Source organism: Herpailurus yagouaroundi, unplaced genomic scaffold (assembly GCF_014898765.1).
Source record: "Herpailurus yagouaroundi ecotype Mexico unplaced genomic scaffold, PumYag 163, whole genome shotgun sequence".
NCBI classification, from domain to species: Eukaryota; Metazoa; Chordata; class Mammalia; order Carnivora; family Felidae; genus Herpailurus; species Herpailurus yagouaroundi.
Window position 1 is genome coordinate 32,377,450 of NW_024412404.1, and position 26,232 is coordinate 32,403,681.

General features: G+C 35.5%; 1 protein-coding gene across 2 annotated transcripts in view; it reads left to right on the forward strand.

The window, feature by feature from the left end:
* Window positions 1–26,232, forward strand: part of HECTD2 (HECT domain E3 ubiquitin protein ligase 2) — a 77,332-nt gene that overhangs the window by 43,799 nt on the left and 7,301 nt on the right. For both annotated transcript variants that reach the window (XM_040485848.1, XM_040485847.1), the window contains exons 7-19: window positions 723–768; window positions 2,475–2,584; window positions 4,001–4,149; window positions 4,716–4,839; window positions 7,119–7,215; window positions 11,047–11,154; window positions 12,247–12,379; window positions 13,301–13,389; window positions 17,172–17,330; window positions 20,433–20,507; window positions 21,600–21,687; window positions 21,774–21,880; window positions 23,143–23,258. In XM_040485848.1, the coding sequence (XP_040341782.1) occupies window positions 723–768; window positions 2,475–2,584; window positions 4,001–4,149; window positions 4,716–4,839; window positions 7,119–7,215; window positions 11,047–11,154; window positions 12,247–12,379; window positions 13,301–13,389; window positions 17,172–17,330; window positions 20,433–20,507; window positions 21,600–21,687; window positions 21,774–21,880; window positions 23,143–23,258 (1,401 nt within the window). The remainder of the gene's footprint in view (window positions 1–722; window positions 769–2,474; window positions 2,585–4,000; window positions 4,150–4,715; window positions 4,840–7,118; window positions 7,216–11,046; window positions 11,155–12,246; window positions 12,380–13,300; window positions 13,390–17,171; window positions 17,331–20,432; window positions 20,508–21,599; window positions 21,688–21,773; window positions 21,881–23,142; window positions 23,259–26,232) is intronic.

Here is a 26,232-nt window from a genome sequence, read left to right on the forward strand (position 1 = left end):
ATCATGAATTGCATCTGGTTAACATACAGGTGAAGCATTTTTAATTCAAGAAAACTTCCGGGTATTTGCGCGAACGTATTCAATCGATCCCGAGAGGGTGAAAAAGAAACCCTTACCAGTTTTGGAATATCAAAAACTCTTGGTCAGATTTGATAATGTGACAATCCAGATTAACATGGAAGACAATTACTAGTTAGTCATTTTTCAGAGGTATTAAAATATGAATTTAATTTAGAATTTAATTTGAAACATACTAGGTATATTTAAAGTGTGATTTGATTTGCAGACATTTCTAGATCTATCTCTTCAGAAATAGACCTGTAAACACAAACATATTTTCTTACTTCAGTGCATCAGTATTTTTAAGTGAGATACCAGCTATCCTTTATTAAAACAAAAACATAAGTGTTCTAAAATTGTTGATTGTTCATAGATTTTTAACTCCTTCCTGAGTTAGTCATGATATTTACCCCCAAAAATGTTATAGCCTACTTAATTCACTTTGTAGTTATCTTCAGAACCAGCCAAGGGTAAGCACAGAGGAACCTATATTCCCAGCATATCGTGAATGTTACTGTCTCAGTAATCATACATATTAACTTAAGTCTCATTTTTGGCTTTTACCAACTCAGTTCTCGCAGAAACATGTAGTGATCATTTTTTGTTCGATGCTATAAGATCAAATATGAATCTGTAATCAATTATGCTTGTTTCTTTTACAGTCCACGAACAAAAGATGATCTTAGAGCATATTTTATACTTTTACAGGTAAGAAAGCAAGAATCGAAGTTGTCTAACTCAGATCTTGGTCTATGCATGTGTTAAGGGAAATGATATCAAGTACTAAGTAGTATTTTGGGCAACATTATTGATACTTTTTAGATTATAATATAACCAGAACATTAAAGTTATAACGGATAAACAATGGGAAGCTAAATTATCTTGGAGATTAAAATTTTAATGTAGTTCTTGCCTTTCTGCTGTGGTGTTGGGTAACAAGCAGCATGGAAGCACCTCTTCCTCCTCCAGCCAACCTCTTTTCTTGTCACTAGTTCTAACGGGCTCCAAAACTTTATTGTATTTCCCAACTAGTAGGTTTCTAACTTCTGTAGGTATTTTCAGTAAATGCTTCTGTTAGAGTTCTAATGGAAAAATCAAAGCGGTTGCTTATATTTGCTCTACAAAGGTGATGAACTTTTTCCTCGTGAGAGATACAAATGAAAAGCAATTTTTAGTGTGTATTATTTTTTGAAAAAGAAATATGTTATTACATAGCAAGCATACTGCTTTTGTATAGTCTTTACAATTTACAAAAGGTGCTTGTGTATGTACTTATCTCATTTAAAGGTAAGAAAAAATTATGTTAAATAAGATATGGTGTTCAATTCAATTTTATGTCCAGTAAAAGGAAACCTGCATGGTAGGAATAAAAGAAAGGGGAGAAGGGAAAAATGGAAAAAAGGAGGAAGATGGAAAAGAGGTAGTTGAGAGATGAAAAAAGGGAAAGAGAGAAGTAGGAGGACAAAGGCAAAGGTAGAAGAAAGAGAGGAAACATATGTAGATAGTAAAAGCCAGAGAAATGACAGCTTGTTCAGATTTGTTAAGTGAGTATATTAATTAGCAGTCCCCTCTGTCCATGATACCTTCTCTTGAGCACCACTAGGTGAGGCTATCAACTGAGGGCATTCTCTGAATTTGAATTTGTGCTTGCCAGTAAGTCAATTTTGAAAATACATGGTGCTCTCTTATTTCCCACAATTTCAGTTTATTTTTCAATAATAATCCTTTCTTCCATGACGTTTTGAAATGCACATCGTGAGAAGAGTGTTAGGTTTTGGAAATATAACCAGAGGTTTTGCTTAGCCTTCAGGTACTCCTTCAGTGTCCCTTTAACATCTGAAAGTTGTCGAAAGCTGTTATATGGTTCTCTCCTTGTTCTTTGTGAGATATGCAACTAACTCATTTCATAATGGCCAAAGTTTCACAACCAGCTTTTATTTCATTTTTCCAGCATTGTTTTTTTTTTTTTTTTTAAATCAAGGAAGAACCAGGTTTTTAAATTGGATGACAGTGATTTTGCCATCACTTATAACAGCCACTGAGCTAGGAGCCTTACATACATTTTCTTTTTTACTACTTTAAACAAGTAAGATAGGTATTATCATTCCTGTTCTACAGATGAGGAAATTGAGAATCAAAGTTTAAGAAACATGCCTAAGTGGTAGAATCAGTCCTCAGACCCAGATCTGTCTTAATTTCAAAGCCCATGCTCTTTCTGCTGTACCATAGCCAAAATCTAAGAATCTGTTAATTAAATAATCAAACAAATAGATTATTGTTTTCTAGAATTTCACCCAGTATTTCCTAATCTCAAATGTAGTTTCCTAATTTACCACTTAGCTCATTAAGCATAGTGTCTTTCCTTTTACATGTTAACAAAATTTTAACACAATTATCTTTAATATCTTTTTCAGAATCCTCAATTTAATAACACATCTACGTATGTCATCTATGCTCACTTGCTACGACAGATAGCTACCTTAGTGGAAGCTGATCATCATTTCCTAGTTCACTGGTTTAAAAAGTAAATCATTCTATGATACTAATAAGAACTCTTATAATCGTACAGTTGCAAGTTTGATATTAGTGCTTTTATAACCAAATATATTTAAATGTTTTCAGGTCTTTAGAAATGATCTTCTAATTAACAGTATTTCAAAGCCAGTTATAAACATATATGTTAGTACCACAGAGAGGGCAGGTAACCACTTGCTGGTGCAAGCTGTTGAGATTTCTGTCCACTGCTCTCACCTTCCTGTCATTGGTTTTCATATATCTCAAAGATGGTGACTGGATTTGCTCAGATACTACTATTTCAGTGTGTGTTTTTTAATTTCCTATCTTTATGTCAGTAAAGACACATAGTGTCTTTTCCTTACCTAATAACATCATCATAAAATATAGATTAGCCATCAATATCAATTTTTTAAAAATACAGTATGTTTTTTCATAGAACTATACTCACATAAACAGTGACTTTTCTCTATGATTGAGAAAATATTAGAGACAAAATATTTTCAAAATTATTTTTAAATACAGTGGATTCTCATTACTCATGGTATTCGTGTTCTGTAAAGTTGCTGCTAACAGTGAATTAACAAATACTGAACCATTGTTCCCATGAGACATGACATGGTTAGGTTCATGTGAGCTGTGGGTCATAGCATTTCCATCAACCAATGAATACATAATCTTGCTTTATCTCCATTCTCTGTAAAGATATCGTATTTAATATAAGTTGTCAATTCATTAACATTGAACTTATGACCAACAGCACTATAATGTCTGAACAAACTTTGTCTAACACAAGTTTATTCTCCATAAGGTACCTCACATTCCCCTTGTACTTAGGAACACTGGACAGAACGTCAGCACTGCATTTTGGGAACTTTTAAAACACCAGAATTACAGCAAAAAGCACAAAAGTGTGGAAAACATGACACTGAGTAAATTGTATAAAGGATACCTGTTTACAGTATGAAAGCTAAAACAAGAAGGGAGAGTGTTTCTTTGTTCGACCTCAGCTGGGAAAATCCACATCTAGCAACTCACATTCTTTGCCCCTCTCCACATCTGCAAATGACCACACATGAAAGCTCCACCAATACCGGTTTTGGGGGTTGCCATTAAATTTTAGCAAGTAGGCGAATTTGCAAATACTGAGTGTGAATAACAAGGATTGACTGCATATTGAAAGCCTTAAAAATGAAATGCTCAAGACTAACTTTGTAGTAATTTTGGTGTTTATTTCTTATTTAACCAAGAAACACTATTCAAGGTAAGATTTTGCATCTTTTCAAATGTTTGGCAATTTAAGACATAAAATTTGAGGGGATATTCTAAAATTGTATGTGTACAAGATGCACTTTGATATCTAACAAATATATTGCCAAAATAGAAAATGTGAATTTTATTGGAATTATTTCAAAATCTTTACCAGATTGTCCCAGAAGAGGTTCAAACAATTGGTAGAGAGATTGCTGCAATTTATTTCCTTACGCCTGTTTCCTGCAAAGCCTGAAGAATTTCCACCTATAACAAAGTGCTCCTGGTGGATCCCATCAGCATCTAAAGTGTTGTCTTTACTTAGTAGGTTTTATGATTTTATCTTCTATTTTGTGAAATATTAGGGACATTTCTATAAGGATCTCAAAGTACTGTAGAGGCATTCTCTTAAATTTTAAAACTTTCCTTTGAAGTGAAGAGTTGTAATCTACTTGTTTTGATAACAGATTTCACAGTTAATTTATAAGCATGGAAAAGCTTTATGCATTTTATTGGGCAGTGTTCTGTGTTATGGCCATCTGCTGCACGTGACCTGCTAACTAGTGACCCATAAGGAAACAGGAACTTGCATTGATTCCTGAGAATTCCTAGGAGAGAACACACGGACAGGGAAGTGGTGGGAGAAAGTGACCATCTGTGTACTCCCTTTACTATAGTCTTCTAGTCCCCACCACAAGTTATTTTATAAAAGCAAGAAACTGTTGGCTGCATTTGGACCATAGTTTTAAAACTACCTTTTAACTTCAGAACTACAATTGCTTAAAATAGGAATTTCTAGATAAAGTCTATCTGGTGGACATTAAAGTGTTCTTATTAGAGTGAATCACGTGTATTTTGGAAAAGGTCATTGTTAGAATTTATCTTTACAGATACTGCAAACAGTTTGGTTCACCCTCCCCTTATTCCTTATACTGATTTCTATAATTCTACATTGGATCACATTGATCTCATGGAAGAATACCACACCTGGCAGAGCTTTGGAAACTCTCACAGGTACGCTCAAAAGCTCATTTTGGTTACTTACCTAAATGAAATACTGTTCAAAACAATGACTGGAAGTTAAATTTGTAAAAATAAATTTAAATCTGCATATGACTTTATATATAAACTTTGGATATCCAGTCCTGAAACATTATTATATTTCTTAAGGCATCTTTTTCTTACATTTTGAGTTTATATACATGTTAATTTGGCTTTGGTTTGATTAACAACATCTTTTTAAGAAGGGAAAAGTTGTATCTTAGTATGCAAGTTTCTTATGTCGTCTCTTCTATATGCTATCATCCAGTACAGTGGTCACAAACTTTCTCTCTAAAGAACTAGATGGTAAATATTTTTGGCTCTTTGGACTATACCAACTCTAGTGTACCACTGTAACACAAAAACAGTGTTAGATAATATATAGATAAATGCATGCATCAGTGTCCCAGAAAACTTTCTATACAAACACAGGTGGTAGGCCATATTTGTTCCACGGGCCTGAGTTTGCCAGTGCCTGATCTAACACAGCAATCACACACATGTGCACATACACACATACATTTCATTCCTTTTCTACTTTATTCTGCAGAAAAAGTATCCTTTATACACAATGTAAAAAGAAGGGGTGTTACAGCAGAGGGGCTTCACCACAAAGTACTTACTACAATAGTATAATAGATTTTTTAAACACTTGACCAAATTCTTTAATACACTGCACCTATATCCACATTCATAATTTGAATTAAACCAGTGAGACTGTCCCAAACATAATTTAATCCCAGACCATGTGATATCCTGGAGAGTGTGTTTATTCTAGAGGAGATTAAGAGATATAGTGTGGATATAAGTATCCTCAAAACCCCAGATTACTTTATAAATTGGTTCAGTCCACCAGGGACCCTTTCTACTAGAATTGGCCAAAACTATAGACTGGCCTTATGGACATATCCCAGTCCATATCTGAACACTCAGAACCAGATAAGAACTGTTTCTGGGGACCTTGTTCTGTCTGATGGATGTTCTTTTGGCAAAGCTGACTTATTTTACAGAGACACTTTTTTCCTCCACCTTTAATATAATTGTAATGTTGTAGACAGAACAATTCCAAAAGTTACTGTGTGTATTTCAGTGACATCTTTTAATACAGAGCCCTTCTAACCACTGGGCTACAGCATTGGTGTACCAGAATGAGTTACAGGGGAGTTTTGATCCTATGATCCTTTCAGTTTGGGGAAGCTAGCCTGGACTTAGAGGGGGACCTGGAGCCCTAGAGCAAGTCACCTTTGGCCATGAGCAGCCACATCAGTTTATTTGCTTAGTACCATTTTTCTATGTGCATGACTAGGACAAGGTTGAGACACACTGTTTGAAAGTACAGAATAAGACCGTTATGTATCCTGCTAAGCTCATTGTACCTGTTTTATTTCCAGATTTTTAGTTAGCACTTAGTGATTCAAAACTATTACACATTAGTACTGAACAGCTCTCATTAATTGACAGTTGCCTCTTGGAGAAAGCTGCTGTATTTGTGGTTCACACTAGGGCTATCTCCTTTTTCCTCATAATGCCTTCTTTGCACCCAGGGTTTGACTGTACTTGAGTGGATTCCAGCTGTAACTGATGGAGTGATTGCAGCCACTTCTGGTGAAAGGCTGGCTCCTGAAGTGTCACGGTTGCCATAGTAGTTCTCTCTAAAGGCATTTCTCTTGGGATAGTTTGTGGCTCTTTTATTAACATAAGATCAGCTCTGATCCAGGAAGGAAGTTAGTTATATTCATGACCTTTGATCATAATGTTGTGTGTCTTTACAAATACATACCATTCAATTCAACTCCATCATTAAATACAATGAAGCTTGCACATCAGAAATATCCATGTAATAATGGATTTTTATAATAATTTCCACACATGAATTTTCTGTCCTAATCCTCCTTCATTAGCACTTCTGCCTCCTGGTTTTGGTGTCGGCCCTATTTTCACAGGTAATGATCTACAGGTGACTATTCATAAACTGAAATTTTCTGTATAAACCATGTAAGTGATGAGCACGTTTCAGAACGTTCGATGTAGCTTGCTCTAGAGGATGAAAGCATAGTGCATCTGGTAATGATCTATGCTTCACAAGGCTGTGGGGATTGAAAGAGATGATACACATAAAATCATTTTGTAAATGGTAAAACACAATACAAACGTAATGTTTTATATTGTTAGGAGGGGTACCTTAGATTCCCTTAGTATAATTTTGCTAAAAATACACCATTTTGCTTTTTCTGTTTTCACTTGTTGAGCAGGTTTTCCTTCTGTCAGTACCCATTCGTTATTTCTATAGCTGCAAAAAAAATCATTATTCAAAGAGACTCAGAGCAACAGATGATAAGCATCGCAAGGGTAAGCCAGCTACAAAAACGTATTTATGCTGACTATAATCAATATAGTACATAATTTAATAAATAAATCAAGTGTCTTGTGAATTGTTCTAGCATAATCAGGAAATGTTCAAAGTAAAATTCATTTTCTAACTCTCCCCAGAAGTGCTTAAACCTATTCACTATACAAGAAAGAGATAGCCCTCATCAAATTCTCACTGTATTATGAGTAGAGCAGGAAGATTAGAAGCCTCTCACAGATCCAAAGTACCGGGAACTTGTTGGATGCCATTCTGTGGAGACCATATTCCAGCTCCATGGCAGCCGTCAGAGCACTGGTGGGAACTATAGGAAGGCCAGGCGTGTCCTTACGAGCAAACCTCTCAAACCACTGGAATATTCCCTAGGTTTTATGAAAATCCAACAGAAATAACCCGAAAGTTATAAGATGTACAATGTTGGGAAACTGGGAAATAAGTCCAAAAAAAGTGAAAGACATTTTATCGATTCTCAGGGAACCAAAATGCATGGAGACCCATAGAAACTGGGATGGTAGTCAGACTGGCTGTAGGCAGATCGTGCGTTCGCATGAAGTTGATCTCTAGGCCGATCCTTACCACCCCTGCCACCTGTGGTTCAGCACAGCGCAGGAAATCTACGTATTTTATCTAATAGATACAGATCTATCTAATAGATACTGCTCTGAAGGAGCAGATTTTCTTTTATTAGAATGCTAGACTATATATTTAAATGCTCATATATTTGGAGTATGTGCTTTCATGACACTACTTTAAAAATTAGAAGAAAGGTTGGTCTTCTAAAGATAAAAAGAGATCCTCAGAATAAAAAGAAATGATTTCCATGTCTTCTCCAAGAATATAAAAACAATTCTAAAGTATAATTTATAATACTTCAAAATGCTTTTAAAAATAAGAAATGTTTATTCTTAAGTAATTCAGTTCCCAGAAGGTGAGTATTTTTTTCTGTCACAGAGCAGGACAAAAGATTTGAGTGACTGGTGACACCCCAGAGTCAGCTTACACTGACTATGAGAATATTAGAAGAAACGTTATTGCCTGTGTGTACCAAGGGAGTTCCAAAGCCACTAACCCCCCTGAAAAGTAAATTTAAACAGGTATATTTGGCATCAGAATTATTACTTAATCTCGGGTAGATATTGGTTCAAATATTAGTCTATAGAGCTACTCATTTTGGCAGTTTCTATTAGTTGCATTTATGCAATTTCATGCCACTAAACCTTGTCTCCCATTAGCATCTTAGTATAACTTGGTTTGCTGGATATTTCCAGTGTGATGGCTTTCCAGGAGGTAGACTGGGAACAGAACATAAATGCAGCCAATAGTTACAATTTTATGCAATTTTAGTACTTTTTTTTGCCTAGGGCTATGATTTTGTACATTTGTAAAAACAAAAAGTCTGAAAGAGCTAGAAGTTTCCCTTAGTTCCTCTGAGCAGTTTTCTGCTGTGGCACTCATTTTTGAAACATCAGGTATCTTCTGTGGAACTTTTTTCTAATTAAAAGGAGAGTGGCAGCTGTAGACGCTGTCACAGGCGTCTTCCACAGAGAATGGACACAAGTGAGTAGAGATCGAAGACTTAAGTGGAATTATGTGTTATTATGGGTGTTTCCCAACATTTTAACTTGTAAATTGTCACACCACTTGGAATTAATGACTGGTGATCATTTTGACCCAAGGACAGACAGCCTTACAAGTAGTTAATGTAAACAAGAGCTTATCTGAAGTTGCGAAAGAGATTGCCCAACAAAAATAACTTCCTCATCAGACTGTGTCCCAAATTCTACCATTTGGGGGTTACTTCTTTTGTTTGAAGTATTTTCTATTAAATATTAGTTCCTGATGGGAAGAGTAGCCACTAAACCTTGTCTACCATTAGCATCTTAGTATAAATTTGTTTGCGGATTATTTCCAGAGCTATGGCTTTCCAGGAGCTAGACTGGGAACAGAACATAGGAAAGAGGACAGTAGGATACTACCCCAGGAGTATAGATCTTTTTGAGTATCAAAGGGAAGACCCAGGGAAGGAAGAAAAACACTATTAAAAACCTTTAGAGAAAGACAAATACCATGTGATTTCACTCCTACTTGGAATTTAAGAAACAAAACAAATGAACGTGGTTCATAAAACGTGGTTTTATGGTTTATTGTTAACCATAAAACTGACTCTTAACAATAGAGAACAAACTGAGGGTTGCTGGAGGGGAGGTTGGAGGAGATGGGTTAAATGAATGATGGGCATTAAGGAGGACACTTGTGATGAGCACTGGGTTTGTATATAAGTGATGAGTCACTAAATTCTACACCTGAAACTAATATTACCCTGTATGTTAACTAATATTTACCCTGTAAATGTGAAACTAAAAAAAATAATAATTTTTTTAATTGGAGTGTAACTGACAAACGGCATCCTGTTTGTTTTAGATGTATATCATAGTAATTCGATATTTTTACCCATTATGAAATGATCGCCATGATAAGTCTAGTTGCCATCTGTCACCATATGAAGTTTTTACAATGTCATGACTATATTCCCTATGCTGTACGTTACATCACTTAGACAAATACATTTTTAAAAAGAATAAAATTTCTAAAATAGGAAACAAAAATAAAAAGTAAAAAGTCTTTAGAATTGGAAATACAGAGATGAAGTGCTCTGAATTAGAGTGTTTTATTATAGTAATCTATAAAACCGTGAGTATAGTGTTATGTAGATTTTTGGTATTAAAATTTTATCTACTAAAGCACTTTGCTGCATGTATTTAAAATATCTGAAATGTTCATCTCTAGTCTGTAGAGTAATTTTCCTTTGCTACCAAAGAAGATGAAGTAGTCTGATAAAAATTATTTAGATAAATTATATAAAATTAATTAAATAAATTATACAAGCTTGTAGATGCTATATGATAAATATTTATGTATTTCTAATAGATATCTTTAATGTTTTTTACATACTCATTACTTATATTTTGAAAAACCATGAAAAAAGGATTTTTTTAAATTACATTTCCATTAGCCAAACATAACAATTGTTAATATCTTGGTAAATTTTCTTCTGCTATTCCTTCTCTGTATTATTTTTAAAACGCAATAGAGTTGAAACCATTTTGTATACACAGTTTTGTTCCCTTATTTTTTCACTTGTACCTTTCTTGAATATTTTCACGGTATTTATATAATTATAACCATCCATTTTAATAGTATTAGATTCCATTATATAAATTCATATATAGAATATTTCTAAAGTTCCACTTTTATAGGTGATGCTGTGATGAACATCTCACTGTATAAAATAGTTTTTGTGTTTAGAATTCCCAGAATTGGAATTATTGGGACAAAGGGTATGGACCTTATTAATGTTTCTGATAAATGTTGACATATTATTTTCTAAAAGTAGACTAATTGTGCTTTTAGAGTAAATTCAGTACTATTTAAAAAGCTTAAGCCAAGCTTGTCATCAGTAGTATGTACCTCATTTCAAATGTTCCCACTTTGTATCTATTGGACAGAAAGACTTACCATTTAAAAGATGAGACATATGGAAACTGATATGCAACATACTTTACTATAGAAGGTGAATTATTTTTGGTCCTCCCTTTTGGACCCCGTTTGGTTACCATTATTTCAAAATGAAAAAAATATATAAATATATAATAATAATAATTTGTATAATTGAGTTTATGAAAATATTTATATGAGAGAGGGCATAGAGAAGGATACAACTGATTTTTAGTCAAGTGCTTAAATGTTTTAAATGAAATTATAGTCTAAGTAAAAACTAAAAAGTAAAATGTTTGCTTTTCTTTTTTAATCAGCAAAGTCTGGTGGATAAAGTATCTCGAAGACAGAGACCTGATATGAACATGCTATTTCTAAATATGAAAGTAAGACGGACACATCTGGTTAGTGATTCGCTTGATGAGGTATAGATCATTTATTCCAACATGGAACTAATTGATTAAAACTTTAAATAAATTCTACAACATGGTGTATTACTGAAATCTTAGTAATCTGTTTTTCATTTCTGTATGTCAGTAGGTGTGCATCCTTATATTTTGATACCATAGTTAAAATCAGTCGTGTATTCACAATTAAGCCTTATGTTCATTATTTATGTTTCTTAATGGTTTGTTGTTAACTCCCCAGAAAAGGATTTTGTGCTGAACACTGAAAATGAGTAATTCGTGTTTCTGAATATGTAACTTAGATTCTAGACCCACCTTTGTTACTGGTTGGGTGGGTAACAAGTCATTTTAACTTCTCCAGGCCTGAGATTACTCATCTATAGAGGTCTGACCTACAGGGTATATTAAGTATACTCAGGCTCAGAGGTACTTTGATTGTATGTATGTGTGTATATTACAGAGCTTCATGTGTTTACAGTGCTTCAGCCAGATCTTCATGTGGCTGTTATAAGATAATGGCTGATGTCATTATGTGATTTTTAAATTTTTTTTTTCAACGTTTTATTTATTTTTGGGACAGAGAGAGACAGAGCATGAACGGGGGAGGGGCAGAGAGAGAGGGAGACACAGAATCGGAAACAGGCTCCAGGCTCTGAGCCATCAGCCCAGAGCCTGATGCGGGGCTCGAACTCACGGACCGCGAGATCGTGACCTGGCTGAAGTCGGACGCTTAACCGACTGCGCCACCCAGGCGCCCCTCATTATGTGATTTTTAAAATCAGGAAGGAAAGTTAAAGAAAAGGAAATTAATTATTTTATGATATAACCTGTTAAATTAAAATCTTGGAGGCAGTGTAGGAACCCAGGAGACAGTAACTTTGGGCAAAGTACTTGATCTCTCTTAATCTTTCTCTTCATCTATATGACAGACATAATAATGCTTAATTCACGTAGTATCTGACAAATTACTGGATGAATGGATGAATGGAGTGAGTTTTATGACATTGTAAAGAAAGATAAAGATTGCTTACCACATTTCCCAGAATTGAAAAAGTTAATTTCCTTTTTACTGCTCTTTGTTCTTCTCTATAATATAATTTCTTCAAATAGTTAACCCGGAAAAGAGCAGACTTAAAAAAGAAGTTGAAAGTTACGTTTGTAGGGGAAGCTGGTTTGGATATGGGTGGCTTGACCAAAGAATGGTTCCTTCTTCTAATTCGCCAAATTTTTCATCCAGATTATGGTGAGCATTTAATTTTTATGAACTGGTGTTTCTTCATAATTGTTAGATTCAAGTAGTGACTTATTTTTCACCTACCCTATGACTTTATAGGTTTGTTTGTTTGTTTTTTTTTTATCAACCAAAAATGTTGAATAATTTAAGTATTTTTGTTTATATTTTTAAAAGTGACCAAATTGATGATCAAAATGTTTGTTACCTTACTGGGGATCATATACAAAATGTATAAAGACTGTAAGTATATATTTGCAAGGCAACATCCACCTCTTTCCTGAATAAATCAAACTCATGAAAATTTGTCATTGAAAAAAGAACATTCAGAATTAGAAACAAGATGGCAGCTTGCTTTACACTAATAGCTGAGGGCTTTTTCGTTAGATTGTGAGCCATTTTCATAAATAAGAATTCATTAATTTTTTAAGACAAAAGTAAACTTGAAATTTAAATTTTATTTTTTATTTAGAGAAAACACCTATACAGTCCTTAGTATCTATAAAATATTTTTCTTCAAACAGTTTTAAGTGTTTTTATTTTGTATATATGTAGATATAACCTTTTTCTGGCAATGGAAGATAGAGATGACATGGATAAATTAAAATCTCCAGATAATCCTCATAATTAATTTTGATCATAACTTATAAATTATACATTGTTGTTTTTATAAAAGAAAATCAACTGGTTAATTTAGTTTCTGTCTTTTTAATGCATATATACCCTTGGTTCAGGATACCAATAAACAGTAAAAGGTTCTTACACACTCTTTGTGTATATATTTTATATATTTTACCATGAAAGATGGTTTATAACAATAACTGTTGCTGAAATGTTTTGCTTCTAATAGTTGAGATATCATGTACATTTTTAGTACTTTGATTTTTTTTAATCAGTCATGTTAATGAAATGTTTCTTTTTTTTTTTTTCCAGGCATGTTTACATATCACAAGGATTCACACTGCCATTGGTTTAGCAGTTTTAAATGTGATAACTATTCTGAATTCCGATTGGTTGGAATTGTATCCTTTAAACTTTCCACTAGGAGGTGCTAGTAGACTAGAAATTTTAAATTTTATCAGAATTTTGGAAAACTTCTCATTAAGTCTTGCAGATTAAATATTCTTGTCAAATTTGCTAATAGACTTTTAATCATTTGCAGTATCACAGTATATCACAGTTATATGTCAGCAGACTTAATTGAAAGGAATTATGAATTTTTTATATTCTCTGAAAACATGATCTCAAAATAAAAACAGTTCTTGTTTCATATATTATTTAAATTATTAGAAAATTAAGATATTTTTAAAACAAAAGTATCTTTCCCATTCATAATGAACTATTTTTCTGTTCTTTTACCTTGTGCTTATTTCACTGAGTTTAATAAATTGAAATTGTGGAAATTAAATCTACGTCTTTAATATTCCCCCAAATCCTGAGACATCCATAAAAATTTTAAATTGAATAGAGTGGGAATATTTAAAGTATATGTTGTTATTTAAAGTGTTTTTTTAATTATGTAAATTAATTTACATCCTCTGTGCCATCCTCTGATGCTTCTCCGGTGTATTGAAGATGGCATTCCTGCATTGGGTAGGAGATTGGAAAAGATACTTACCGCATTAGCTCTTTTAATTCTAAGAAATATAATCGTCGGTGGAAGAAAGGAAGAAAGGAAAAAAGAGTAAATAAGTGAGCTAGCACTGGAGATAACTAGCTTAAAAGAGAGAAGAATATCCACCTTTAAGAAGGTTACCCTCTAGATGGGCAGATGACCACCAATTCAAGGTCATCAATTCTCAGAGTCACATGATTATTTGACACGAAGTGGTAAGGAGTTTGGAGAAGGAAGGGTCAGTGTATTCTTCCCAGACAAGATAGAGATTTAAAAATGGAACCATTCTATCTGATTAGCACAGGGCTGGAGTGACTGGGAGAATGGCTAGAAAACAGGCTGCATTGTGCTGGGCTTGTTACAGAGCAGTGTGGGGGGCCTTGATTGAAGCAGAGGGCACCCCAGGAGTTAGGGAGGACTCCTTCAGCAGTCAGGAATGACCTTAGAGAGGGCTTGGAATGTCTCTTATACTTGTAATAAATCCTGAGGATTGTATATTAAAACTGAGAGAGTAGATGGAAGAAAAGGTAGTAGGGAGAAAACCACACATTAAGAGAATAAACTTAATTTGAAATTTTGTATATGTTGTTATGTCCAAAGGTCTGAAGTGCCAAGTTCCACAAAATAGAATGCTTACCAGTTCTTAGACCTATGGTTTTATTTTGTATTATCTACAGTAATCATTTGTTGCACGTTCCAGTTTCATTGAAGGCCTGAGTCACAGATGCTTCTCACTATACTATGAGTATGAGCTATTTGAATTCCCTGATATATATGTTTATTATACTTTACATTCTTATCACAGCTTAGATTTGGGTGATATTTTGACTTTCTAATATTTATAATGAAGTATTAGAGCTTACTTAGCCATCACATTTTTAGAATGGTATTATACATTAAGTCATGAGCTTACTAATTAGCTTCTTTGGCAAATAGGCATTAGTTTCTATCCAATCATTACCCAAAAGAGCAAGCACAGTAAGCATATTTACATATGCTGCATATTTCAAGTTAATTTATTAAATCTAAATTAAATTATTATAGCCACTACTATCTCATTATTATGTGTCTTTATCTCACATGCACACACATGACAAAACTATGGAAAGTGAGATTGATGCCCAAAAAGCACGATAGTATATAGGAAAAATGTGAGATGGTTGTGAGATCACATGGATTGTGATCATCTACGTAGGTGAGAGATCTACCAAAGGTGAGGAGAAGTAAAGATTGAGAACACACATGACAGTTGAGAAGATGTAGTTGGTTCTATAACGTATTTTCACTTTATAAATTTCAGTTCCAAAGATTTGTTGTGCTAGTAGTTCTGACAGCATTGCATTCCAAATAGTTCATTTTTATATACAGTAAGGCTTTGGAGTTTACAAGAAATGTTATAGGGAAACCTATAACAATAATTACAAAAATGTTTCGAAGATTGCATGAAGAGCCATAGTATACCAGTTTTTAAAAACTAGAATGGCTTTTACCAAAAAGGGCATTGACGCATGGTATTCAAACCCTACCCTGTTTGCACTACATGATGCCTCCCTCAGTGGCCCAGCAGAACCTCCCTATCCTTGTCTCGCCCCTGCTTTAACCAGCGCAGCTGACTTACTGTGAAATGAAACACTGTACTCTGCATATGAAAGTGCCCTGTAGCAAATCTTATGAGCCTACTCTTAAAAACCTGCCTTCAGAGTTAAGATTTTTTTTAAATTTTTAATCAAAAATGCTTGGAACTTGTCACTCTGGTAGATGATCATAAATGGTAACTATAAGTATATTATGGTCATTATCATTATTGTTATTATCGCAATTACAGAAGTATGTTATAGCTCATTTTCACTATCTGTCCCTTGAATACACTGCTCAGTCTCTGTCGATATGGCTACCTATAAAATAACTTATCTATTCCTTAAATTATTATTAACTTTTGTTCTGCCTTAGTAAATTGAAATACTGCTTGTCTTCCGATTAAACATTTTTTTTTTTGAGAGAGACAGCACACACATGCACACATACAACACACACATGCACAAGAGGAAGAGAATCTTAACCAGGCTCCGTGCTCAGTGCAGAGCCCAACTTGGGGCTCGATCTCACAACTGTGAGATCATGACCTGAGCTGAAATCAAGAGTCAGATGCTTAACCGACTGACCCACCCAGGCGCCCCTTCCAATTTCTAAAAATGATTTTCAGTAATTTAGCCAGCCCATATGTTTAGATTTCCTTTTGAGCCTATAAAATTAATGATTTCCTTAATAACTTGATATAGTAGTCTTTATTTGATGGTTGAAATATGACATTTAAAACCCCTCTTTTCGTGGGTTCAAACCCCAAGTCAGGCCCTGTGCTGACCGTCCAGAGCCTGCTTTGGATCCTGTGTCTCTATCTCGGTCCTTCCCCTGCTTGTGCGCATGCGCTCTCTCTCTCTCGCTCTCTCTCAATCTCTCTCTCTCTCTCTCTCTCTCTCTCTCTGTCTCTCAAAAATTAATAAACATTGAAAAAATTTTTTAAAAACCTCTTTCAGCAAATGGATAAGTTAAATTCTTCCATATAAGTAATAAATAATATATAGTGGGGCAGGGTTTAGATATTAAAAAACATCTATAGCTTTTTAACTTCAGCACTTTGAGTAAACCCCAGGTAATAAAGCCCTTTCAACTATTTCTGTAGGAAACTGATTGTCTTATTAGCTTACCAGTAGCATGTGTGTGCGTTTGTGTGCGTGTATCCATATGGTTTACTCAGTTCAGCTGTCTTTACATAGTCTGTAGTTAGTTTTAAAATAGCAAAATGATCACCAGAATTAGTAGTGTGTTCTGCATCGAGTTCTGAATAAATTGCTGCTACTTATAAAATCACCAAAATTGTTTAAATTTAGAAAATGTTTCCTTGTATGTTAAACAATTTATGAAATGTCTGAAGTTGTTATCTACTATGATCTTAGATGAATTTTTCTAGGGAAATCGTCAAATACTGCCACCTGAACCCTTCCCTCTTTTCACATGACTTTTGGTAATCAAGGAATTATATTATGGAAAATAAAGGAAAGGAAGTATGTGGGATTAATTAAAGTCGGTGTTAGATCTGAAAAAACTGTGCAAGAAATATACTGATGCATAATTCAAAACTCATTTGTTGTCATGGATTTTATGTTAATGCTTAACATTCAGTATGCATAGCTTATGGGACTAGCTGTTTATAACAGCATTACCTTGGATATTCGTTTCCCCCCCTGCTGTTACAAGAAACTGTTGAGCCCTCCCATCATTCCTAGTGATCAGAATACACCAGTAGGCATCTGCAGTGTGACCACTGACGACTTATGTCAAATTATGCCTGTAAGTATAAAGTCATTAGCATCTTATTCCTTAATGCTAAATCATCTCTCTTCTACCTGAAGCCTTTATCCTTCTAATGCTATTCTTATTTTTAAATATGGTTTCTCTCTACCTTTGGAACCCATCTCCTTTTTCGTCTTTCTCCTTCCTCAGAGACACATCACCCACTTTGCAGCACCCCTAAGCTCTTGCAGCATAGTGGAACAGGCTTTGAAGTGAGCTCTGCCACTTACAGTCCTGTGAACTTGGATAGGTTGTTTAATCTTTCTGAACTCTAGTTTCCTTATGTGAACAATGGGATAGCAAAACTTATATATGGGGGATTACATGGGATAATAAAGTTCTTGGTACTTGATTACTTCTGTGGATTCTTATTAAGGTGATACTGTGCAGTATCGTTAATAGTATCTGCAAAAATGTCTCTAAAATGAAGACAACAAATGAGTTTCATGGTACTGTCTCTTATAACATTCCTCAATTCAGAAATTAGATTTCTGATCATCAGATTTAATCCAAGATTAAAATTTAGTAGAGGAGTGGATACTATCCGTATCCTTCTGACAAACCCCTATGATCATGTTTTTTACAGCTGAGTTTTCATAACTATTGGTCAGCAGGAAATTCTCAGTAAAGTCTTTGGCAAATAGCCTAGATGTGGAGAATCTCTGTTGCTAAGTATTCCTATCTAAATACCCCAGTGTTTTAATGGCCCGATGAGTTTGGTGCAGGGTTGGCGCCTTCCTGTGAAAGTTGAGAAACGCGTCCAGAACACGTGTTTGGTTAGAAAACTACTCTTTATACTCCTCAGTGGGTTGATACAAGGCACATTTTTGGAAGTTAGTTTGGGATATTTTCAATTAAGAGCATAAAACCACATTTTTATTAGACTTAGTAGTTAGAAAAAAAAGTATGATATGAGAGTTTACTCAAGTTAATAGAGTAGGATCTGATTAAGAAACTGAAAGGTCTCCCTTTTATGGTCTTGTATCCGCAACACACTAGCTATGACTCTGGATGATTCACTTAATTTTTTATCTGTAAAATGTTGGGAGTAGACTGATATCTGAGTTACTGTCTCATTTTAGATTTTTGTGATTTTTTTTGTCTCACATATCCAGTTTTTGTCAAATTTGTTACCAGTCTTCTGATTTTATTACTGGTTTTGGCCAATAAATTGCCTAATCTTATGATTAAAGTTATTCAGATTTGGCTCATTTAGGTCCAATTTTATTGTTGTTGTCAATAATAATGGATATTTTATGAATAACCATACCAAAACATTGTTTTATATTATGGAGCTGAAGATTTCACTGCACTAATTTCATATTCTTATGTTGGCTCTTTAATGAATCAAGATTCTGCATATACCAGGAGATCAGCTGTAGAAGAAATTAAGTTTCTATACATGCATTAATCAAGATTAAAAGGATGTAGAAAAACTGCTGTGTTAGAGTAGTGGAATGTGGGTAATTTTTTTTTAATTTTTATGAATGGATTATTTATTAATAGCACCTATTAAACGTTGCTACCTAATTTCCATTTCACATGGGGTAAATATATCCATAAAAATTTTTAATGCTTTTTTATTCAAATCTTTGTTTACCCATTTGTACACTGTATGTTTCTAAGAAGAGTAACAGGAAAGCAAAGAGAAACATGTAGAAGTAGACCGGTTTCTTAATTTAAGGACAGTATATGTGAACACAGGATGAAAAGTACAGAAAGTAAGTGAAATATTCAACGATGGAGCCTAGTGTGTGCTGTTAATAAATACAGTAGTAAGTGCAGTAATACTCAACTGTTTCCTTAGACAAAGCACTAGAATTGTCCAGTGGCAACAATAAGAAATCTTCCCAACACAGTCTTGTGAAAATTACACTTGAGGGTGTTAGATGAGAATAGAAGAGAGTCCAGAATAACCTTGAATCAGCAACTGTAATACCTCTTCTGCTTAAGTCACTCCCGAATATGTTGTATTAAACAAGACCAGGGTATTCAAATGGTGTATAAAAATAGTATTCAGTATCTTCACATACTCTTTTTTAACTACACGTTTACAAAATCATTAAAAGTTTATGTGGGTAACTAATATTTTAGAAATAGTATATTATAGTTAAGAGTCTAAGACTGACAGTACAGGTAAAAAAAAAAAAATTCTCCACAAAAATAGGGGTTTGAAACTACAAAGTCTGGAAATAAAGGGCCTGTAGTCCTAAATAAAACAGATCTGAATATATAACTTCATGACCTATTAACTTTGTCATTAAAGGTTTCACCTCTGAAAGATGAGAAGTCCTTTCCCTTGGGTTCACCTACTAGTCCCTGGAGTTCTTAAAAATTTCAAACTCCCAATTATAATTTTCAGCATCCATAATTTTTATTAATAATTGAAGGATGACAAGCATACCAAATCTGTGCCAGCCTAGATTTGTATAAAATTTTCTGACTTTAATGGAATGGAAAATGTAGTATGTATGTAAAATCTAACTATTCTGTTGTTTACCTTTTCTTCTAATAATTTAAAATAAACTATAATGTTTTTCATAAAACGTGAAACATTTTTTAATAATGCATTAATTTTTCTGTTTGTAAATATTTGTTCATGGATAACATGAGTTACAGGAAACTATTTCTTCCACTGTTCTCACTTTTGGGGGGCAGAGGAGAGCACTGTAACAAATGTAGGAACCACTTAACATATATGAACTGTGTGTATTTATGCTTAAAAGATGAATCCTAATACAGCAGATTTTTTAAATACTACAAATTCGTAAGTAGTAATGTTGCAGAAAGCAGTGATTTACTATGGAAACTGCACTCTTGCTACCTAAGAACAGATCCCAGAGTCATGCCCCCATCATCTCAACTGGATGTTTTCCTCTTATATGACTTTTTCTAGTGAGTTTTTCCAAGCCTTTTATGTCGTAGAAATCACTAACAAACATTACATTCCTTGGAAAATATATCCCAAATATTACCTTTAGTTCAAAATTGGAGTGTATCGACTCTACTCACATGTAAGTTAACTGAAGTAGACGTGCTTAACTATTTTAGGTAACGTTATTTGATTTAAAAACACGGGTAACAGATTTCTTTTTACAGGAGTTGGCCCATGGGTTAAGTGAACTCCTATCATATGAAGGCAATGTTGAAGAAGATTTCTATTCAACATTCCAGGTACTATTAAAGGCAAATAGCTTTCTGTTAACCATGTATTTCATATATGAAAAAATGCCATTTGTTATTTAACACCTATCATTAGAAAAGATGAACAAGGATTAATCAGTACACACCATTCCTTGTCATAAAGGATCTTAACTCGATAAAGCAGAGACAGTGAAGTAGACACCTGTAGATGAGCAGTCAAGAGAGTGCCTAAAGAAATTCCTATGACTCTGCTAGACAACTGTCATATTTCCTTGACTCAGTTACTTTTTCACAGTTTTCAGCTTCTAAAAATAAGCCTCTCCTAATAAAAACTAAAAGAAACCAACGGGAAGCCTGGGTGACCCTGTTAGTTAAGCATCCAGCTCTTGGTTTCGGGTCAGGTCGTGACCTCATGGTTCATGAGGTCGGGCTCTGGGCTGGTGGTGCAGAGCCTGCTTGGGATTCTCTCTCTCCCTCTCTCTTTGCCCCTCCCTGTCTTGTGCACGCATGCTCTCTCTTTCTCTCAAACAAAAATAAAAATAAGCCTCTATTTTAGCTTCATACAAGAAGATAGGAGCATGGGGCACTTGGGTGGCTCAGTTAGTTGAGCATCTAACTTCGTCTTGGGTCATGATGTCACGGTTTGTGAGTTCAAGCCCCACATTAGTCTTGCTGTTGCTGCTGTTAGCACAGAGCCCGCTTGAGATCCTCTGTCCCTCTCTCTCTGCCCCTTCCCCTCTCATCCCTTCCCCCTCCTCCCCCCCCCCCCACCACCTCTCAGAAATGACTAAATATTTACAGAAAAAAGTTAGAAGCGGGAACTAATGGTTCAGACCAAAATGGTCTCATTTCCATTCCCCTAACAATAATTGGGAGATGGAAATCAGAGTAATCCACATAGCTCCAAAAGCTCCAAAGACCTGTGTATTATCTAAATGGCCACACAAGTTTATGAACAGCTGTTAGGTGTTTAACTGTATTCAACAGAGAGGATTTGTCCCTGTAGTTTCTATATTTAAAACCAGGAAGAAAACTGTTCTTAAATGTCACAGACCAGTTCACTGGATCCTACTATTAAATTAACCATAGCAATAAATATCGTGTGTTGGAATCTCCCATCAGGTTTTTCAAGAAGAATTTGGAATAATTAAGTCCTATAATTTAAAGCCAGGTGGTGATAAAATTCCAGTTACCAATCAAAATAGGAAAGGTAAGTTAGACACCATTTCTTAATTAAAATGCATTAATGTTTACCATTTACTTTTACTGTTTAACAGATTTAAAATTGCTTTCCAGAATATGTACAGCTTTATGTTGACTTTCTTCTCAACAAATCCATCTATAAGCAGTTTGCTGCATTTTATTATGGATTTCATAGTGTGTGTGCTTCAAATGCCCTGATGGTGAGTTTAAAACTAACTTAGGCTTTTAATTAGGTTTTGTAATACTATAATATTGACAAATAAGTCCTTAAGTATTTTAATAGATAAGCTTCTAAAATAGAAAATAAATTCTACTTTTTAAAGGTAGAGCTAGAAATAAAAAGAGTTTTCTCATTTCAGCCTTAATTCTCTAATAGGAAAAAAGGCCAGTCAACTCTATTTTTCTTTCCTTGTGCTGTGTCTTATACTGTCTTTTTTGGGGCTTTAAGAATTTTCCTCAAGAGTAGATGAAGAGATCCCATAGGCTCAAGGTCTTAACGGAGTCAACACAAGCTCCCGGGCGAAAGCCACAACTTCTTCTGATTAAGGAACATATTGAAACTGCTTCTGGCTGCAGCTTGGAGTTGTCATTTACCCATAGGAAATAGTTTGTCTTCAGAATCATGATGAACTCTCGTTGGTTTGGCTTGCCTTAGCTATGTGAATATGGGTCAGCTGCTATATAGAACACTGTGTCGGAAATATCCTAAGATAAAAGCATAGCTTTCTAAAGAAGCACTGCTCTCCACCCAAGCTACGTAGGGTGCACTGCATCATGCCACTTGTATCTCCCCTCGGTTTTATTATGAGGGTTTGGAGCAAGGTCTTCCATTTGAGTTATTTTTATAGAAGAGAGCTTGTTTTAGAGTAACCTTTGTCACATACTTGTTGTTAAAAACACCTTTGAAAATGGAGCACTTTATTGAGTTCTAAATGGATTTTGGCTGTGACGCACTGGTAGTTGTGGGGGTGGAAGGAGGGAAAATAAGAATGAAATGGCGTAGCATGGTCTCTGTTCTTAAGTTTTAATCTCTTTAGGTGGGAGACAACTTATATGGGTGAAAAAACAAGTAGGCGACATGAGACAGACTGTAACCCAAGTACCCAAATTCTGCATGCACCTAGAAGGTGCGTGGGGTATCGGGAGGAGAGAGTTTCAAGCAGGCTGTGGGGGGAGAATTGTAATTTGGATTCATGCTTAGTCATCTGCTTGTTTTTCTGGCAAACAGCTAATTACTATTTGCAAAAGGGAGAGCCTAATAGTTTGACAAGATTTATAAACTTGCAGAAGCAAAAATATCTTAACCTCGATAGAAAAATAAAAATGGAGATTTTTTCTTTAACAAAAATGGCTTGATTTACTAGAAGACATGTTTTGTAATTTGATTCAGGGAAGATAGTTCCAATTTCACTTTTTTAATCATCACTTTTTATTATTATTTTGGGGAAATGACTGTCGGCAGCTGCTTCGTCCAGAAGAGGTTGAAATTCTGGTCTGTGGAAGTCCTGAGCTGGATATGCACGCTCTGCAGAGAAGCACTCAGTATGATGGCTACGCGAAAACAGACTTAACTATACGGTGAGCTCATTTCCTTCTGAAAGTGAGATTGCAGAGAGGGAATGAAAGAGAATGTGACTTATTTGTCAAATTCACAGTCTTTGAATCAAGTTAAGTTAGCTCAAATATTGTAGAGTCCCACCCTACCTTATTTTATCTTTAGAAAGTAAGGTGAGACTATTAAATATGAAATCACTTAGCAATCCACTTGGGAGAAAGTGATCTAAGTAAGTTTCTATAAAACTATAGAAAATTTACTCTTTTTTTAAGTTTATTTATTTATTTTGAGAGAGAGGGAGAGAGAGAGCATGAATGAGCACAGGGGAGGGGGAGAGAGAGAGAGAGAGAGAGAGAGAGAACAAGAATCCTAAGCAAGCTCCAAGCTGTCAGCACAGAGCCCAACTTGGGGCTCGAACTCACAAACAATGAGACCATGACCTAAGCTGAAATCAAGAGTAGGATGCTTAGCCTACTGAGCCACCCAGGCACCCCCTAGAGACTTTACTTTAAAAAAAATGACTTGGGGCACCTGGGTGGCGCAGTCGGTTAAGCATCCGACTTCAGCCAGGTCACGATCTCACGGTCCATGAGTTCGAGCCCCGCGTCAGGCTCTGGGCTGATGGTTCAGAGCCTGGACCCTGTTTTCGATTCTGTCTCCCTCTCTCTCTGCCCCTCCCCCACTCATGCTCTGTCTCTCTCTGTCCCAAAAAATAAATAAACGTTGAAAAAAAAAATTAAAAAAAAAATGACTTTGGGGAGGAGCCAAGATGGCAGAACAGCATGGAGGTTTTTTGTGTGTCTCACATCCATGAAATACAGCCAGACCAACACTAAACCATCCTTCACACCTAGAAAACTGATCTGAGGATTAACACAACAATCTGCACAGCCTGAACCACAGAATTCAGCAGGTACATGGCACGGAGAGATGAACTTGGGGAAAGAGAAGCCGCAGAGGACAGGGAGCTGCTTTTGTATGCAGAGAGAGGGCAGAGACCATGGGAGAGAATATGGGAAAAGTACCCTCCGCTGAAAGCAGCTGGAGAGAAAGTGGAAAATTGGAAACAGCCACAGGGACTGAACTAAAAAGGGAGAAAGGAGAAAGTTTAAATTCCATTAAGACTATAAACAGGGAGCACAGAGTCTGAAACTCCACAGCTGATACCTGGAGGTGCTCTGTTGGGAAGGGCGAATCCCCAGGAGCAGAGTGGGGTCTGGGAGGTTCTCAGGCCACACGGGGATAACCAGTTCCACTGCTGGAAGGACATTTGGTAGAGGATGTGAGGCCATCTGGTCCCAGCAGACCCCAGAGAACAGCCACATTCACTGGTGCTGGAACAAGGTCATTAAGGGTGAAGCCTGGTGCCAGATGTGTGTTGTGATTTCTCATAAGCCTTGAAATGCTGCTGCTACACTATTTCGCAAACTTTTTCTGGGGTGGGCTGGCACCTGGTCACAGTCTCTGGGCATCTGCAGCAGCACGGTCCCGCATGCGCTCCTGGGTGTGGCCAGCACCCGACCATTGCTCGGTGAGACCCTCCACATAGGGGCTGAACGGGTCAAAGCCACAGTCCCTCAGATGAAAGGGGCCAGGAGAAACAGCCACATCTGAGACAAAACTCGGGAGGGAGGTGCTGCCTGGGGCTTGGTCATGGACTGTGTAAAAGCATGGAGTGGACGGAAGCCGAGGACAAAGGACAGGTGCACAGTTGCTGATTGAGGAGAACAGAGTTCCAATAGTAGAGACTGGGTAGCTGGGTGACGCAATTTTCACCACTCCGGTGTATACGCAACTACAAGCGCCATAACAATCCATCCCAGTAAGCTAAGCAGCGCCATCTAGTGGAGAACGGAACCATTACACTAAGCCACACCCAACTGGGCCAACCTCGCTCTTCAAGAACACAAGTCTCACTGCTGCTTAGTTTATGGACTATAAAGCACTTCATAGTTTGACTTCTAGTGGAAAATGAAGTAATTTAAGTCGTATTTCAGTCTGTTAGCCAGTCTGTCCAATTTTCTTTGTTTTTTTTTCTTTTTTCTCTTTTTTGTTTCTCTTCTTTTTCTTGAATACAGAAAAAGAAAATTCATTTCTATTTTCAATTTTTATTAAAAATATTTTTCTTTAATTTTTTTCTACTGTATTTTTTACTTTTGTGTAAATATTTTCAAATTCTATTTTACTGCAATCATTTCATTTTAGTCTACTTCAGTGTATTCATTTTTTTCAAATATTCAAACAATTTTTCTTTTTTTCCCCCCCTTTTTTCTCTAGTCTGTCAAGCCACTTTGAACACCCAGACCAAAACACACCTGGGATCTAGCATCATTTATTTGATTTTCTGTGTGTGTGTGCTTGTTTTTAATTTTTTAATTTTAATATTGTTTTAATTTCAATTTTTTATTTTAATTTTTCTACCTCATTAATTCCTTTTCTCCCTTCGAAATGATGAAACGAAGGAATTCACCCCAAAAGAAAGAGCAGGAAGAAACAACAGCTAGGGACTTAAACAACACAGATACAAGAAAGGTGTCTGAACCAGAATTTAGAATCACAATAATAAGAATACTAGCTGGAGTCGAAAATAGATTAGAATCCCTTTATGCAGAGACAAAAGAAGTAAAACCTAGTCAGGATGAAATAAAAAATGGTATAACTGAGCTGCAATCTCGAATGGAGGCCACAGTGGCAAGGACGGATGAGGCAGAACAGAGAATCAGTGATACAGAGGACAAACTTATGGAGAATAATGAAGCAGAAAAAAAGAGGGAGATAAGGCAAAATAGCACGATTTAAGAATTAGAGAAATCAGTGACTCATTAAAAAGGAACAACATCAGAATCATAAGGGTCCTAGAAGAGGAAGAGAGAGAAATAGGGGTAGAAGGGTTATGTGCAGGCCAGAAAGGAGTGGCAGGATATATTCAATGTGCTGAATCAGAAAAATATGCAGCCTGTCATTCAAAATAGAAGGAGAGATAAAAGGTTTCCCAGA